General features: G+C 37.4%; 1 protein-coding gene across 1 annotated transcript in view; it reads right to left on the bottom strand.

The window, feature by feature from the left end:
• Positions 1-17,435, bottom strand: part of LOC121528522 (zinc finger protein 385C-like) — a 112,824-nt gene that overhangs the window by 5,139 nt on the left and 90,250 nt on the right. Inside the window, exons 3-5 of the mRNA XM_041816021.1 lie at positions 17,159-17,313; positions 15,281-15,388; positions 2,180-2,342 (exon numbers count right to left, since the gene is read on the bottom strand). Coding sequence (XP_041671955.1) covers positions 2,180-2,342; positions 15,281-15,388; positions 17,159-17,313 — 426 coding nt within the window. The remainder of the gene's footprint in view (positions 1-2,179; positions 2,343-15,280; positions 15,389-17,158; positions 17,314-17,435) is intronic.

Genomic DNA, 17,435 nt, shown 5'->3' with positions numbered 1-17,435 from the left:
TGACTTTTATGATCTATCTTTTGTTGTTGTGCTTTAATGTTTGAGCGCTTTATAAATAAAGTTGAACTGAAAATTTAAAAAATTTGCAGAGATCCAGGGCTATAACTAAACTCTTACCTTCACACTCTCAAGTATTAAAGATCAGGGGATGTTTAATGGTACTATATCTATAAGTTTTCTGAAACTACATTATTTGTAAAATTACTAATCCTTTTCTTCAATGAATTTTTAGTTGAGTGTTTAAATTATCTAAAGTATTTCCAACAGTTTTAATAATTTGTTTTAGCACTGAAACAGGCTGTGTTTTGTCACAGTAACTGCTATGACAGATATGACATGCTTATTGTTGCTGTAAGAAGGCTGGATGCTACATCAAAGACATATTAAAAAAGGAACTGCAACTGCAAGCTACCATTTTGTTGCAGTTTCTAATTTGTACACTGCACTCAGTTTGGTTCGATACAGTGCACAACTATTTGTGTTTCCATCGTGAAAAGTTGGGAAAGAACCAAAATAACTGATCCATACCATCATCATTTGTTGGGGTACCAAGTGTACCTATTTAACTCTACAGAGTGGAGCTAGACAACACGCCATGTTTTCCGCTAAGCTGAACAGCTTTTCTCCCTTACCCTGTCATAAACATGCCTCTAAAATAATAATTTAAAAAAATCATTTAAAAACATTTCCAAAAAGAAATTCAAACTTTATTCATCTGACCACAGAACAGTTTTCCATAGTGCCTCAGTCCATTTTAAATGAGGTGTTGCCCAGAGAAGACATCATCGTGTCTGTGTCGTGTTCACACATTGCTTCTTGTTTGCATGATACAGCTTTATCATGCGTCTATGGATGGCACTGTGAACTGTGTTGACAATGATTTCAGGAAGTGTTCCTGAGCACATGCAGTGATTTCCAGTTCAGAATCATGTCTGTTTTTAATAAAGTGCCGCCTGAGAGTAGACCTTGTCTCTTGTGCAGATTCTCCAGATTCTCTGAATCTTTAGGGTGACATTATGTACTGTATATGGTGGGATATTCAAAATCTTTGCAATTTTATGCTGAGTAAAATTTTTCTGAAATTGTTCCATTATTTTTAGACGCAGCTTTTTCACAGATTGTTGAACCTCTGCCCATCCTTACTTCTGAGACTTTCAACAATGTTCCTTTTACACGCAATTATTTTACTTACCTGTTTCCAATTAAACGAATTAGTTCCAAAATGCTCCTCCGGATATTTTTCATTAGAACCACTTGCATTTCACTATCAAATTCAAAATGAGCTTATATTATTTATTATGAAATAGTAAAATGTCTAAGTTTCAGTATCTGATGCCTTGTTTATGTTCTATTGTGAGTAAATTATTGGTTTATGAAATTTGCCTTTTTGTTTTATTTCCATTTTACACGAAATACATACTTTTTTCAGAATTGGGGTTGTAAAAAGCCAAAAGAATATCATATGAAGGGCAGTTTAAGAGCTGAAAGACTGTCTCTTATGCTGTGAACTGTCTTATCTGACACCTACCCCTGACTGCAGTTTCAGTCATGTACCATAAAAATACAGAAAAATTACAGCCTCATTTGCCATAAAAGGCCACTACTGTTATTTTGGGGTTTTTTTCTGTGCTTACAGGGCCGTTAAACACTCCACATCTAAACAAATAGGACCAATTGTATTGCATGTAAACTGTTCTTCTGTCACTGTAATCACCATTAAGAGCCAGTGTTCCCTGCCTCAAACTGTTTATAATAAAACTATACTCTTGTTGATTCTTATATAAAAGCATTTACAGACTCATACGACATACCTCGATCTATCTTTAAATAATCGGCTTAACTTTTTGAAATTCCTTCAGCAAAGTAGCAATGCATTTCATAATTTGATCAAGAAACTGTGAGTAGGAGCTGTGTTGTGCTCTTGTAGATTTACATGCAAATCAGAGAAACTAAAAACCACTTCATGCATCGTCAGATCTTCTTTAAGTGCCTCAGAATGTCTTGGCTTGATTGGTGTAATTATCTATCTGCTGGAGCCAGTGATAGCAAGACAGGTAATAACACATAATTAACCAGCTGAGTGGCAGCTAGCAGACCTTAATGCCTACGTCACTGTAATTAAGACAAATTACTTGGAGAATGGAGAGGGATGGTTGCCTCAAAAAATAAATATTTGTACCTGTCTTGTCTTTAAAATGTGAGTCTACTTGCATCGCCCCCTTCTCTCTGTCTCTTCCTGTTGCAGATGGACTGTATCCGTTCTTCTGTCTGTTCCTTTGCATCTCCAGGGCCTTCAGCTTGCGAGCGTGTTTGTGACCTTTGTAGTGAGCCTCCGCCTGGGTCTGACCATGACACGCACACAAACAAACACAGACAGAAATATGCACCAATGAGCAGAACAAACAGAGGAGAAAGTCAGTGTACGGTATGGAATCACAGGCATGATTAAATTAGCAGCATAAACCACTAAACTGTAATCTTTCCATCTGTTTCACATGCTTCCATGGAGTTATCATGCTGTTGAACATTTGACTCGGAGGAAGAGTCACATCTCCGTTTTGATTATCATCTTTGTCATGGTTGTGCACAAATGAGCATCAGAAGGACTCATGGCAGTGCATGACCATCCTCTGAGCACACTGGCTCATCTGTGCACTGATTTAATCTGACACTAAATAGCCCATGTACGTTTTTCCACAGCAGGGGGAAAAATAAAAAATAAAAAATAAAAAACTTTCTGCCTTCCACTTTGAGAGGGAACACACTTGTGGCAATAGATTCATGCAGATCCCAAAGTGATTCTGGTGGCTGTAGATAAAGCAGGAAATGCTGAACAGAAGATCAGCTGACAGCAAGAAGGAGAATACCATCACCAAAGGAACAACTGAGGCAACATGAATTTATATTATATCAAACGCACCTAAATTTCAAAACAGCATATCAAATCTAAATATTTGACATGCAAAAACAAACACTGAAACAGTTAAGTATGCTATTATATACAGTGTAATATTAGTTATTTGATATCTGAGCTATCAGTCTCTTACATTTGAAGAGAAATGGCATATTTATGGTTGATATTTTGAAACACCATCAGTAAAGTTACTTATAATGGTGCTCTACCACTGTGTGGCTCCAGCTCAACTCATCTTGACTCTATCAGCTGAAAAGCTTCATTCCTATTCAAATTCATGATATGGTGTCAGAATTAAGGAAGGCAAGCTGTGGAGCAGTGATTGGTCCAAGACAGTTTATTCTTCATGTCAGTTAATATTTGCAATCTCATATTTAAAGGTTATCTTTTGGGGCTTTTGCCTTTATCGGGAGAAAAATATGGGGAGAGAGAGTAGGGGAAGACATGTGCCAAACATGCCTCGCAAGAATCGATTCTGCCACCAGTGGGCTGAGGATTAAAGCCCCAGTATATGACTGCCTCTAGAAACTGAGTTAAACTGGCATTGACAATTTTATTCAAAATGTATTACTTGCAGATGATAAAAAATAATTTAGTTCTGCTAAGAATTTAAGAGAATTACTGTGTAATTTACTGTAATTAAGTACTGTAATTACTGTTGTGTTGAAAGGAAGCTTGAACGTCTCAAAACTTGGTTTGCCGTCAATAAGCTGTATCTCAATAATGAGAAAACTAAATTCATGTTTTTAAATCAAAAGGAAATTGATGGCAACATAAAAACTGTAATATTTATTTAAAAAAGGTTTAAGATTGGGGTTATGATTAGAGGTGTCTTTGACGAAGGATTTTCATAGTCGAATTTGATTCATCAGATTTTGCTTTTAGTCGACTAATAGTCGAACAGCATTTCCGCTAGACTTTTTTGTCCCCGATCAAAATGACAGGCAGTCCTCAAGAATTCTGGCCATTTAGAACAACTACCGGACATTTGCTTTAATATTATTTTGCTGAATTAACAGCAGCAAAATGCATTATCTGTCTCTTATTTTTTGTGTAAGTGGTTTAAAGTATCAAAATGAAAGCTGTGCACTTTTCCTTACACACACAGTCAGTTACACAATATACGCCTACGTTAAACTCAAAAACAACAGTTAGCTTCACATTAGCACTGACAGCCTGTTAGCACTTTGGCCGCTATCATAACTTTGCAGCTTACAACAGCCAAATACCATCCTCCACCGACAACAACAAAGCATCGGAACACATAACAGAAGTGCTCTCTTAACTGAACACTGCGTTAGAACTCTACATTTCAAATGAAAAATGAGTCTTACCGTCAGTTGCTAATATCAGTCCTCATGATGATATAACTGTAACCTCTGCTAAAGCTGGAAATACAACCATCCTGGTTTATCTTTACTGGTCCCGAAAAGACAAAAGCTCCACAGCAGACGGTCCGGTCCAGTCCTCCTCTCATTAACGTCTTATCCAAGACTACTTCTTCTAATTAGCCAGGAAGAGAGACAGAGCCTTCGTTATAAGCTCCAAGTGTTCCATGCCCTTCTACACGACGTGATTCTGTGTTGACTACAATCCAACTTTATCTGAGGATTGGTCATAGGTAATTTATCGAAGTCCACTACAACTCTGCTCGGTGTAGGCCTCTCTCTCTCTGCTGCTGCAACAGAGTTTATGACACTCAGCTATACAGTTCCCTTTGTTTCAGCCTCTTCATTACTTGCAGCAATGACACAAAATCCCTCCATACCGGTGATGATATTAAGTCTTTGGTTAACCAGGAAAACCTCACTTTGATTAAAATTCTGCATTACGAGAAAGTTCTGGTCAAACTTTCCCACTTTCCCTGCATAGTCCCCAGCAATACTGAGCACGTGCAGAGAGATAGATTTGCTTTGATGTTTTTGTGCATACATAATTAGCCATGTGCTTCCTGTCCGAGGAGATAACCCCAGCACTGCAGGACAGTAGATGTAGTAAGATTAGGCAACTTTTAGTTTATATTAACGCATTCCTGCAACATATCTTCTACGTTACACAAAATATAATATGTAAGTATTCAGTATTTACTTATCTGGTCATTTGCATGTTTATCTGCCGGACTTCCGCCCTTTTTCGGGCCAATGACCAGCAAATGCCGGCTAACAGAAACTAGCAGCCTCATGTAGTCAGAATGGTACGATCTTGGTTACATAACAACATTCGACTATGAGGTTCATAGTTGAATCAGACTCCAAATCGAATCGTCAAATCACCAACTATTCTGGGTCACCCCTAACTGTGATTGACCATAGATTGATGTACAAACAACATATTGACTATACCGGTGGTTCTCAACTGGTGGGTCAAAACCCAAAAGTGGGTTGCGGAGCAGTTTTCAGTGGGTTGCGACTAGGTGTCTGGGAAAAAAAGTCCTGAAGTCCTTATTGGACATGCATCGAAACCTTTTATTTTTTCCTGTTTCACTGTAAAATTGGGTAAATTTAAATGTTTGACCAATATTTCAACTAATTCATCTCTTCTTCTTGCAATAAATGGCTACTTTTCCCATAATAATGGAGTAGTTTCACAAGTTCTCTGGAAAACTGGTAAAAATGGACACATAATGATGGGGAAAGAGGGTATAAAATTTGTCAGTTTTGTCCCTTTTCTTTTTATATCAGGTGTTTTGGTCCAATCATGGTCCAAACTGTAACATATTCAATTAACTAAACATGCGTTGTTGAAATTTTTTTGGAAACTTGGGTCGCAATCTGTCGTAAGACAGACTGGTGGGTCCCGAGGCCAGAAAAGTTAAGAAAAATGTCAAATTCTGCAGTTATATTCAATCATGACACTTGATATGTAATTTATTGCTCACTTACTACTCCTTACATCTTAAAAAAAAAAGTCAATAATTGCACTGCCAATATAATCCATATGTAGGCAGATAAATTTGCTCACACAAGTCGTCTTTCTCTAACTTCACATATCATCAAATTGATTTCTTTTATTTCAAAATAATTTGCATTATGTTCAGAGCAAAACCTGTTTGTAAGTTTACCGTACAAAAAGCTACAAGAGGTATTAAAAGGTGTTTTTATTGTTGGGGTTTAAAACTGGTGTAAAACCAATACAATAGAAAGATAAATATAATACTTAATTCCCTTTTGGTTTTCAAAATAAGTTTGTAATGCTATGTAATGCTTTCCTTATCAGTGCAGTTGTTTTATCTTTTGTTTACTCTCTTTGCACTTCTGGAAGTGGGTAGTGTAATTCGATAAGACTGTAGGATAGGTGACCAGAGCAGCTGGCAATGAGAAAGATGCACTCTTGAGTTATATCTTGGAATTGTAGTGTTTTTTTCACAATTAAGTTTATAATCATATGTTGAAACCTATGAAAAAATGAAGATGGACGGTCCAGGACACCTTTGAGAGAAAGTATGTGAAATTTCCATCAAGAAAAACCCAAAAAAGGTGAAAAAGAAGACCTCAGTCTCAACGACAACTCCTGGCTAGCTTAAAAGCTAACAACAACTGCCAGTAACTGCCATGGAACACTGCCTGATCAACAGGAGACTACTGAATACTACCTACTGAGATAGGATGGGGTGGCATGTATGAACGCAGCAGCCCGACACTCCATCACTAGCAGCAAAACAAAGCCCTACACTTACACCAGAACTGACAGCATGCCCACAGAGTTTACATTTTTCCCGACGGAGATTATCTGGAGAACAGGGTGCTCTGAGACCAAAAGCAGGAGGACGCAGAGCAGCACGACACCTACAGCCGGTGGGGAGGAGACAGAGACGGCATTGTGGGAGAAGGTGGAAACAGGGCAAACAAGCTGGGCTGCAGGCTGGGCTAAGAGCAGCCCCACACAAACCTGTCGTACCAAGCTTTTTTCTCCTGGGTGCCCACTCCCTCACCAGCAGGATGGAAGCCTGCGGATTTCTAACCACCGCTTGGACAACTGTGTTTGCTGCTACAGAGGAGACTGCCAAACATAATTTCATTGTGTTTTTACAATACAATGACAATAAATGACTATCTATCTATGCAAACAGTTTACTGCTGTCTGCCTGTTCAGACACTACTAAAACATGACTGCTGACTGTGTTTAAACCATGTGTATATCTTTGTATTTTGCGCAATGATTAAATAAAAAACTAATATTAATACTTGTTTTTTAAATGTATTTTACAATAAGGATTGTGCCCTATACTTCATTTTGTATCCCTCTGGCGAGATTTTGATTGCGTTATGCCAATACTAAAATGTGAAGTTAAGACACAGTTGACCACGGACTGGTTTGAGAGTATCGTCTCCGCAAGAGGGATGTACATCACAGAAATCAAATCTCTCTCATTGTTATTGCTGTAATAATTTTAAATCTCTCCTGTATTTTGTTTCGCTGCTTTCAACTATGTCTGGAACAAAATTTGTCTCATAGTTGCGACAAAAACCACAGGCCAAGAGCCAGGAATCGATGCCCCCCACTGTTGTGTTCAATATCACAGAAGTTTTGAAGGGCCACGCAGTGATGGCATTGCCTAGTATCAAAGCCAGGCACAGTCAGGCCATGTTGAGCCGACACCAGTGTAGGGAGACGCCAAGACTGACAATGGCTTATCTCCATTTGCATGATAGTGGGGCAGAGATGAAAAATATAAATCAGGAAGTTAGAACTGAAGCAGCTCATTGGAATTCAGCCATCATTTCTTTCAATAGTTACTGACATGTCAGAGCATCTTTCATGAAATCGGCTGACACTGTAGCTTTCTTTCAAAAGATAAAACAGTTTGGAGAAAGTATCTGAGGTACTAAATGACCAAACAATAGAGGTGGAAAAAGATACATCTGGCAATATTTTCTCTTTTTCAACAAATAAATGCAGTTTTTGTGGACTAAATCCATAGCTCATCAATCACTAACATGTATTTGTTGTGGACTTCAGTCAGAATTTGGTGTCTAAATAAAGAGAAATACAAACAAACAAAAATAAATGAAAAGAATACAATTAAATCAAATTATTCATAGATAAACTACTGATAATACACTTCAATGAGCCTTCTTCTTTTGTGGTTTGCTCCTTCTTCACAATGTCAACAGACACTTTTCACTTTTACTTAATCTCATAAATACAGCCCTGAGCTGTAAATACCTGCTGGCTCCAAACATGTTTTAATCCACCACTAAAACAGTCTCTTCAAACATTTCATCTTATTTTAGTGGATATGCTTAAAAATAGGCCAGACAATTCATCAAACTTACCAGGCTCTGTGAAAACTAAATTCAAAAAGGGTATCTGAGACATATTTAAAGAGGTAAACCTGAAGTTGAACAAATGTAGTATTTGTTTGGTTTTTCTGTCCTGAATTTTTGCAGTTTGAAAAATATGAAAAATGCCAGCCTCATCCTTTTAAACACACTTTTTGCAATGCTAGAGTCTAGAAAGACGGTCCTGTTTAAAAACCAACAGTGATAAAGTCATCAATGACTCCTTGTGATAATTTGTCAATGCTCAAATTATCCATACAATTTTCCAGGCACACACTATTCCACCGCACAGCCTCTGAGCTCAGTCTGCACTGATGATCTTTTCACACTCAGTGCATTAGGAGGAGGTCTACAAGTCCTGCCTCAATACTGTGCATGAAGCTAAGGCTTCTACACAAACAGAAAGGGTACCAATGTGGGTCAAAGTGTGTGTGGGGAAATCTGGGGCTAAGCAAAGGGTGACCGTGCCCTTTGGCTGCGTTGAATGTCAGCGCACACAAACCATTCAGCGTGACTTTCAACTGAGTCAGAGGGATGAATCTGCTCTCGTCTGCATACTACCAGTGTAGTATGAGATCACTATGCTCCACCATAGTGACTTCAAGAGAGAATAACACAGAAAAGGCGTCTGAGGGAAACAGAACAACAACCCTGTTAAAGACATCTGAAGGAGTCTGTCAGGACTGACACCTTTATGCATCGTCTCAGCACTGATGTCAAACAGTTATAAACACACAGAGCAACGTCCATCCTCCATCAAAGGGCAGCAACATTAGAATATCATCCCTCAGGCCTGAATCTCTCATGCTGTTTCAGTGAGAGCAGCCTTAAAGGAATATATATTTTCAAGTCTTTTCTTATCATGCACACTGGTCTTGTAGCATAGATGCGATTTCTGCAGACATCATACCTTCATACAGAAAAAATGCAGGAAAGTTTACATTTTAAGCGTGTTTTACTTATTTTTCACAGTAATAGACAAGATAAGGCCAAATTAACGATCATTACTGCTTAGAACCAATGTTAACTGAATTTGTTTGTCAACTGCCTTTTATTCCCATGAGGAAGACGAGACCAAGACAAGCTAGAAAAATATCTTTGATAATAAAATCTCTGACAAAAAGTAAGTTTAGTTTTTGTTAAGCAGACTAAAATGAGACTAAAATGTAAGGGCTGGACTGTTGAACATTCAAAATATGTGATTTTTTAATCTGTCAAAACACATCAGAGACCATTTAAGGTCAGTATTTCCTTTTTAAAGCAGTGGTTCCCAAATTGGGATCGGGCACCCAAAGGTGTGGTGCCAAAGATTTCAGGGAGGGCGTAAAGTCCTGTCTGCTCTAAACTTGTCAAAATGAGATGTGCAAATCTATAACTAAATAATTAGAATAGGGATGCGTGTGATTCATGGTTAAATTCGTTTATCAAATTAGCTAGCGCAAGATTAACGAGTCGGTCAAACTAACGACCTATAATTTTTTTGTAAACATGAGCTTGAAACCTCTGTCAATAATGCTATTTAAACTGTGATGAACTCCTGGCACTAGAAGTTGCAGTAGCCTCAGTTCATGGCTGCTGCCTTCCTGTAGAGCTTTCCCCCGACACTTCACCAGACATAACTAGAAAAGCACTCGGAGAGCGCAGACCTCCACCATTAGCCCTATCTCCCGATAGTAAAGAATCCTTTAAAAAAAATTCCTGGATCCAGACGGTGATCTGGATCACTCCCAAAATCTAATCATTTAAGTGATAACTCATTTTGACCACACATTTTCTTAATAACAATGAAACCACTGATGTAGCACAGTTTGCAAAAGTGCCTGTAGTGAGTCTTTGATATCGTCATTTATACAGATGATATTAAGTTGTACCTGCCTGTTAAACCAACAGACCCTGGTATACTGTATGGTTAACAACCGCCTGGCTGATATTGACAGCTCGATGTTGAGTAATAATCCTAAAAATTCCATTCTAACAAGACTAAAATCATTTTAATGGACCAGAGCACATGTCGAAAGAAAAACTGACCTCTGCTGGCTCCTTATTGGATCATGTCAAACATGCTTAAAAGATCTGGGTATCTGATTTAACAGTCATTTAAATCTTGAGCACAAGGTTTGTACATTCTTGTTTCTATCATCTTAGAAATATTCTAGAATTTGATGTATTTTAACTTTTAATGACATGTAGAGTCAGAAATCTAAACATTAACTCCAGAATCAGCTGCAAGGATTTTAATCAAAACAAGGAAGCATGACCGCATCGCTCCTGTTAGAGCATCTTTACACCGACTCTCTGTATGTTTTAGTTTTTAGAATTTTTCAGATTACTTTTAAAGCTCTAGATGGCCTTGCTCCCATCTCTGACCTTTAATTACCATATGAGCTGACACATACACTGAGATCCCTGGGCAAAGGTCCTCCAGTTGTTTGAAATACTAGGCTGAAAACAAAAGGAACAGAGTTTTTACAGTGCGTGAGCCAAAACTGTGGAACGATCTGTCCGAGGGTGATCAGGTCAGCTGAGTCAATAATCTCTTATAAATTTCTTCTGAAGACACACTATTACCGACAAACCTATCCTGATTTTCTCAATTTTTAATTGAATTCTACTTTTTCGAATTCCTTTAAAAGACCTTTTTGTCCTTTCATGTTATTTTAAATAAATTATTTGTCTTAAATTAGGCATTTTTTCTTAATTTATTTTTTTGCTCATGATTCTATAACCTCCTGTTTGACTTTTTATTTTGTTTTAATTGCTGTCCTTGTAAAAAACCTTCTAAAAACTTCTTTAAAATCCTTAATAGGTAAAGGCTATTATCATTATAATCATTAGGCTGCACACATACACTTGAATTTAAAGTCTTTTAAATATTTAAAATAGCCCTTCATAGTAAACTGTTAAATCACTATAAAGTTTTATTTGCTTTGTTTTACATTTGAATTAAGCTTTTGTATCACTTAGGGTTCTCTCCACACTAAATATCTAAAATTGGACACTATAAAAAAAAGATGAACAAATCACTTGCAAAAAATTGCTAAAAATCGATAATTGAAAGTGTTGGAAATGAATTTGCGTATTGACTTGTGTCGCGCGATTATGGCATCATTTGGCGTGGCGCCGAGCTGTTTACGTCACACACAGATGGCTGATAAACTTTACTTTCGCTTAGTTAAGCAGTTCTCTGATTATATTCTACAGTGATTAGCAGAAAAATTGAGTGGTTACAGTCATCATTAACTGTGTCTCATGATGGAGATGAGACGCTAGCGATCTAAAAATAGCTTGTTGTTGTAAAAGCTCCAGCAGAACTTTAGTTTAGTTTCTGTGACGATAAGAGACTGGATAAAAACAACAGCGATAGACTGTCAGGCGTACATGTAATCCGTGATATTTGCCTCACTTTGTGTTGTAACTGTCCACTACTCTTCAACAGGACAGAGGAAGGAAAAGTGCGAGCTGCAGTCACAGGGCGAGAGGAGCAGTTGGGTGTGTGTGTCTGTGTGTGTGTGTATGTGTGACAGAGAGGAGAGAGAGTTTGTGTGTCTGTCCGTGAGTGCGGGTCAGTCTGACAACAATCATGAACGAACTAACGTTAGCTTGTTGAATACGTGAGTGATAAATGTTTATATGTTATTATGTCAATAACCTTAAGAGGCTGAGGCTTACTGTACATGTAGCTCTTCCAAGATTAAAATATTGCAAGAGGACGCAATAAAAGCAGTATCCTGTATTCAAATCATATCCCCAGGCTGTTATCATTAGTATGATCTTAGAGTTTTTATGTATATTTTTAAGAAGAGAGGCAAGATAAAAATATAAAAAATATAATTTTCTTTTTTAAAAAATCATTTGTTTTCATTTCTGTGGCATGTTCAAATTATTTAATTTAACAGAATTCACAAGAATTATTTTAAAGAATGTAGACATCTAACAACTAACATTATCTTGACAGCTTTGGAATATCCATGTTTAATTTTTTTGCCAAGGGATTTACCCCCTCGGGGGGGCAAAAAAAGCCTCCATCCAATTCATCAACAAAAATAATCATCTGATTCACTGATGATTGAAATCATTGTTTGTTGCAGCACTACTGTTTTGTTATCACAGTAACAAAATAGAAACACTTGGTGCACAATATTGCATAATTTCTAGGGCTCACCCCAAATAATCAAGTGAAAGAGCCTAATTCATCAGCCAATTTTTTACTCCTACGCCTGCTTATGAAACCAGGACCGTTCCATCTCTGCTGTATTGGAGCTCACAGTCTGATTTTACATAGATTTGTTTCCTACAAATAAATCATGACGCATAGCCTTACTTGGTATTAATATCAACTTATTAGTAATTGCTAATGTTCTTAAATTACAGGATGTACTTTTAATCATTCTCCTTCTCTATGAGAGATAAACCATGTCAATAAACTAAATAATTAAACAAAAAAAATCATAATGTCTGTAGATGTTATACTGTTATTTATGAAGTGGTTTAGTTTGTTATTCTCTCACACAAAATGTATAATACCTGTGTTTTTCATCCTACTTGACACTGCAGTTTTTCTGTGAGAATAAAGGTTGTACATGTTCATTCAAAGGAATCCCTCGTCTCATAATATCCATTTTATATTTCCTTAAATTTATAGCATAGAGGGATACTCATTAAAATAAAGTGATTCAAAACCCTTTAATTGATAATGTAAATCAATCACGGTCAATAGAATTTGGCTTTTTTGACAAAAAAATAACAAAAATCCTCTCAAATGTCAAAATGACACAGATTTGCTCTATGTTATATCAATCAAATAAAAGATATAATGTAAGATGAGTGACTGCATCCCTTTAAAGTGACTGACCTAATTCAACAGAGGTCCAGCCAAATGGTGCTTGTAGTCTCACAGTTAGTGAAATGGAGATCACCTGAGGGTGGTGAAGGTGTTTCAAGTGATTGTAGTATAAAGACACTTGTGTCTGGAAGGTTCAGTCACTGGCTACCATTACACCATAAGGACAAAAGAACACTCCAAGCAACTCAGAGAAAAGGCAACTGAAAAGTCTATGTCAGGATGGATAGAAAAAAAAATTCCAAGGCACTGAACATCCCCCTGAGTTCAGGTAAATCCATCATCAAGAAATGGAAGGAATATGGTACATGTGTAAATCTGCCTAGATCAGAACGTCCTCACAAACTGAGTGACCATGCAAGAAGGAGACTAATGAGAGATGTATTAAATCTCAATTGGTGTTCGCAAAAAGGCATGTGGGAGACTCCATGGTCAAGTGGAAGAAAGTTCTTCGGTCTGATGAGATCCAAAAAGGTTCTTTTTGGCCATCAGACAAGATGCTATGTTTGGCAGACACCAATCACTGTACATCACCACAAAACACCATCTCTGCTGTGAAGCATGGTGGTGGCAGCATCATACTGTGGGGATGCTTCGCAGCAGCCAGCCATGGAAGGTTTGTAAAGGTAGAGGGTAAAATGAATGCGGCAAAATATAGGAAAATCCTGAAGGACAATTTTTGTCTGCGAGAACTATGGTTTGGGAGAAGATTTGTTTCAAGCATGACAATGGCCCGAAGCATACAGGAAAAACTACACAGAAATAGTTTACAGACAACAAGGTGAATTTTCTGGAGTGGCAAAGTCGAAGCCCAGACCTCAATCAAATAGAAAGTTTGTAGCTGGACTTGAAAAGGGCTGTTCATGCTCAATTCACATGCAACCTTTCAGAGCTTGAGCCCTTTTGCAAAGAAGAATGAAGTAAAAATTTCAGTGTACAGAGGTGCAAGCCTGATTGAGGCCTATCCACACAGACTCAGCATTGTGATTGTAGCCAAAGGTGCATCTACTAAATACTGACTTGAGGGGGGTGAATATTTATGCAGTAATGTATTTATCTTACATATTTTTGTTTAATTGATATTACCTTGTGAAAATCTGTTTCCATTTTGACTCTGAAAAGTGTTTTTTGGTGATAAAAAGTTAAAGTTATATTGACCGTGATTGGTTTACAAAATCAATAAAAAGTTGAACAGTGTTCCCTTTCTTTCTCTCCCTGCAGCTTTTTGTTTAAAATATGATTTACGGTCTAAAGTATTGTATTTTCTTTTAATTTTCTAAAGTCCTTTCTACAAAAAAAGATGAAACGCACTATTCACAGAACCAGTGTATATAAGATATGAAAAGACTTGAAATACTTTGAACTATTCCTTTACTTAATCTTCGTTATCAAATGCAAATTCCAGCTGCTCAGTGCAGTGCCCCTGTCGGGACCCAGTACCTGCCTGCAACCTGGCATCCAGCTTCTTTGCTCTCAGCTTGGCTGCAGTAACAGAGAGGAAGGAGGGGGAGACCTGTTAGCTAGAAAACAAACTCCTGTCCAAAATGTGTCCAAAAAAAAACCAAAAAAAAAAAACAGCAGAGTGAAAAAATAGAGGAGAGGCTGTGAAAGAGACAGATGAGGCAGCAAGAGAGTATAGTGGCCTTCACCTGTCTCCTCTTCCCTTCAAGTTTCACAAAACTCCCAAAGAAGAGTTATTGTCATTCAGCCAGGCTCCTCCGAACAATTTAAATGCAAATATGTATAAACCAACTCCATAGAGGGAGCAAATTGCGTATGAAGAGCAAGCATGATAAGGAGTATAAGCTATAGAACCAGCTGACTGCTTTCCTTTTAAAACACACTGGTCGACTTAAAAAAAAAGAGGAGGATTATACCGACTGGACTGATGGGAATAGCCTGCTTCAGGATGCAAAAATGTGAGATATGTTACAAATATGTGGGAAATTGAATTTCAAAAACGAATACATGATCTTTACATGAAATGTTGAGAATGTTTCAGAGTTAATCATATTTATTTTTCACCATCTTTACTTTATGAAAATATTTTCTTAGTTGGCGTGATTTAAGTTATGACTTCACTCTGCAAAAAATAGCTGAGTGGTCAAAATTCCTGCAGCTTCAGTTGAGCTTTTTTCTGTTCAGTTTTCTAGATTCAAGCAGAAAGAGAGCTCAATGTAAGAAATATACACTGTTGGCTGTCACTGAAACTACAAAAGGTGGACTGTACAGAGTGCGACTTACGGTGGAGTTGAAGCGCAGGTGACAGATGTTACAGGAAATGATGGGTTTCTTTTTGGGCGGAGCCATGCCAAAGGTGTGGTTGATCACTGCCTTCTGAATGGGGTCCATCTGAAACATGAAGAACAATGACAGACATGACAAATCTAAATAATATAAAAATGCATTCATTAACCATTTTATTAGGTACACTTGTTCAACTGTTATTTAACATTAAAGTAATCATTTGATCCGAATATATAAATAATTTTTCAGTTCAAAGAGTGTGCTGGCTCATCAAATTTGATATCTCTCCCTATTTAAGCACATTACACTCTCTTAAGCATACAGGGTACAAACTTCCTGAGACTAAAAACAAATCTTGAGTGAACAGGGATTTTAAGTTATTGTTAAACAATAAATCTGGCAAACATTGTTTCTGTACCTTATTTATAATTTCCTCAGAGTGCTGTTTTAACACATTTTAATCAACTTTGCTAAGACTGATGGCTCTACCAGTGCTTTAAGACTCTGAAAAAACTACTTCCTGTTTCATGGCAAACAAAAATTTTCATGACATTTTTGGTGTGACTTGAGCTTAAGCTGACTTTAAGCTACTGGCAGTTTTAAAAAGGCTACAACAAACAGTGACCACAAACATTTTGCTTTCATGTTCAGTTACATTTACAGGAAATTATTTGAATGTCTAAAAGACAGAGATTTTTTACCTTCCCATAAAATATTTATTCCCAACAAATGCGCAAGTTATTGCATTTGTGGGACATTTGTTACATTTGTGGTTTATTATGTTTGTGGGCAGTTTTTATGTTTGCAGCTGTAACAGGATATGCAATCATGGTGGGAAAGTCTGTGTATTTGGATATTCTCAAAGCTGTTAGTGTAATTTTATGTTTCAGTTACAAATAAAAATAAATTATTCCTGCCAGGATTAAATAAATGTTAACTACAGATTTCTTAACTTAGGTTAGATGGGAGTAACAAAACAAGACAAAATGGGCTTGTAGAATCAGTTAAAATGTGAAGCATTTTCTGAAGCATCCCTGTTTTTTCGAGTAAACATGCAGAAAATAGCTAAATTTTGGACTGTTTCGACAGCCTTTTTCAATCATGTCTTCTGTTCAAATTTTTTATGTCTACTGTGCAGCTGTGTGAGTGGACTCTTATTTTTAGCTCTAAGTGTCAGACAGGAATCTCTCCCAGCCTCCCACATGCCTGACACATTTAACACGTTCCTCTGACTCTTCTCATTAAGGGTTAAAGCTAAATGTAGTGGATGACATTCTGATGCTTCATTGTTTAGAGCCAGGCCAAACCTGGTATATTAGAGGGAGCTGAGTTATGTCAGAGATGTCTGGATTTTATTTTTACCACTGATTAGAGCTCAGTTTTCAGCCAATTAGATTCCTCTGCCAAACAGGGATAGAAGTTGCATAAGTGAAATAATAATTCAAGTGAAATAAAGATGACACTCTCACAAGCAATTAAACACACAGACTGAGGCAGGATAGGATGACCATCCCTACCTCCAAAGCCCTGAGCCATTCTGTGAGAAACACTGATATAACTGGAGGACTGAGTTTAAAACATCCAGCACAAGAATAACATTAACCTAAAGAAAAGCTTGATTATGACCATTTTCTGGGAGTTTATAAATTAAAAAACCTATGATGCTTAACAAGATTTGCTATGAGACTGCAAGAGACTGACTAAGGGATCAAAACTATCACTGATTTAGGCCTCTATATGTTTGTTAATATGATTTGGGATTATTTGAATTTTATAGCAGAGATGCTAGAAACAAGTCTTCCTGGATTCTTTTTTATCAATATAAAAATTATTACCTCATGCATGCATATGAGAAAACTTCAGGCAGCTTCTTACCGTGTTGAAATTGGGAAAAAGGCTGAGCGGCGATGAGCTGTTCACCCTGAGCGGCAGGAAGTGCTCCAGCTGGGCGTGAGCCTGCGGCTGGAGGGGTCGACCCGGCAGAGGCAGGGAGCCCAGGAGAGGGTGGACCTGGCTCTGAGAAAGGGCACCTACAGCAGGGAGGATCACATTGGAGAAAACACATCAGAGCGTTCTTCTTATACTCCTCTTTTGTCCTTTAAGATCTTTATTTTTAACACATTTGTGGTCACACACACAGACAAAAATGCCA

The sequence above is a fragment of the Cheilinus undulatus genome, linkage group 20, assembly GCF_018320785.1.
Source record: "Cheilinus undulatus linkage group 20, ASM1832078v1, whole genome shotgun sequence".
In the NCBI taxonomy this organism is placed as follows: Eukaryota; Metazoa; Chordata; class Actinopteri; order Labriformes; family Labridae; genus Cheilinus; species Cheilinus undulatus.
Note: the sequence above shows the minus strand (reverse complement) of the source record. Positions and strands in the feature narration are given on the sequence as shown.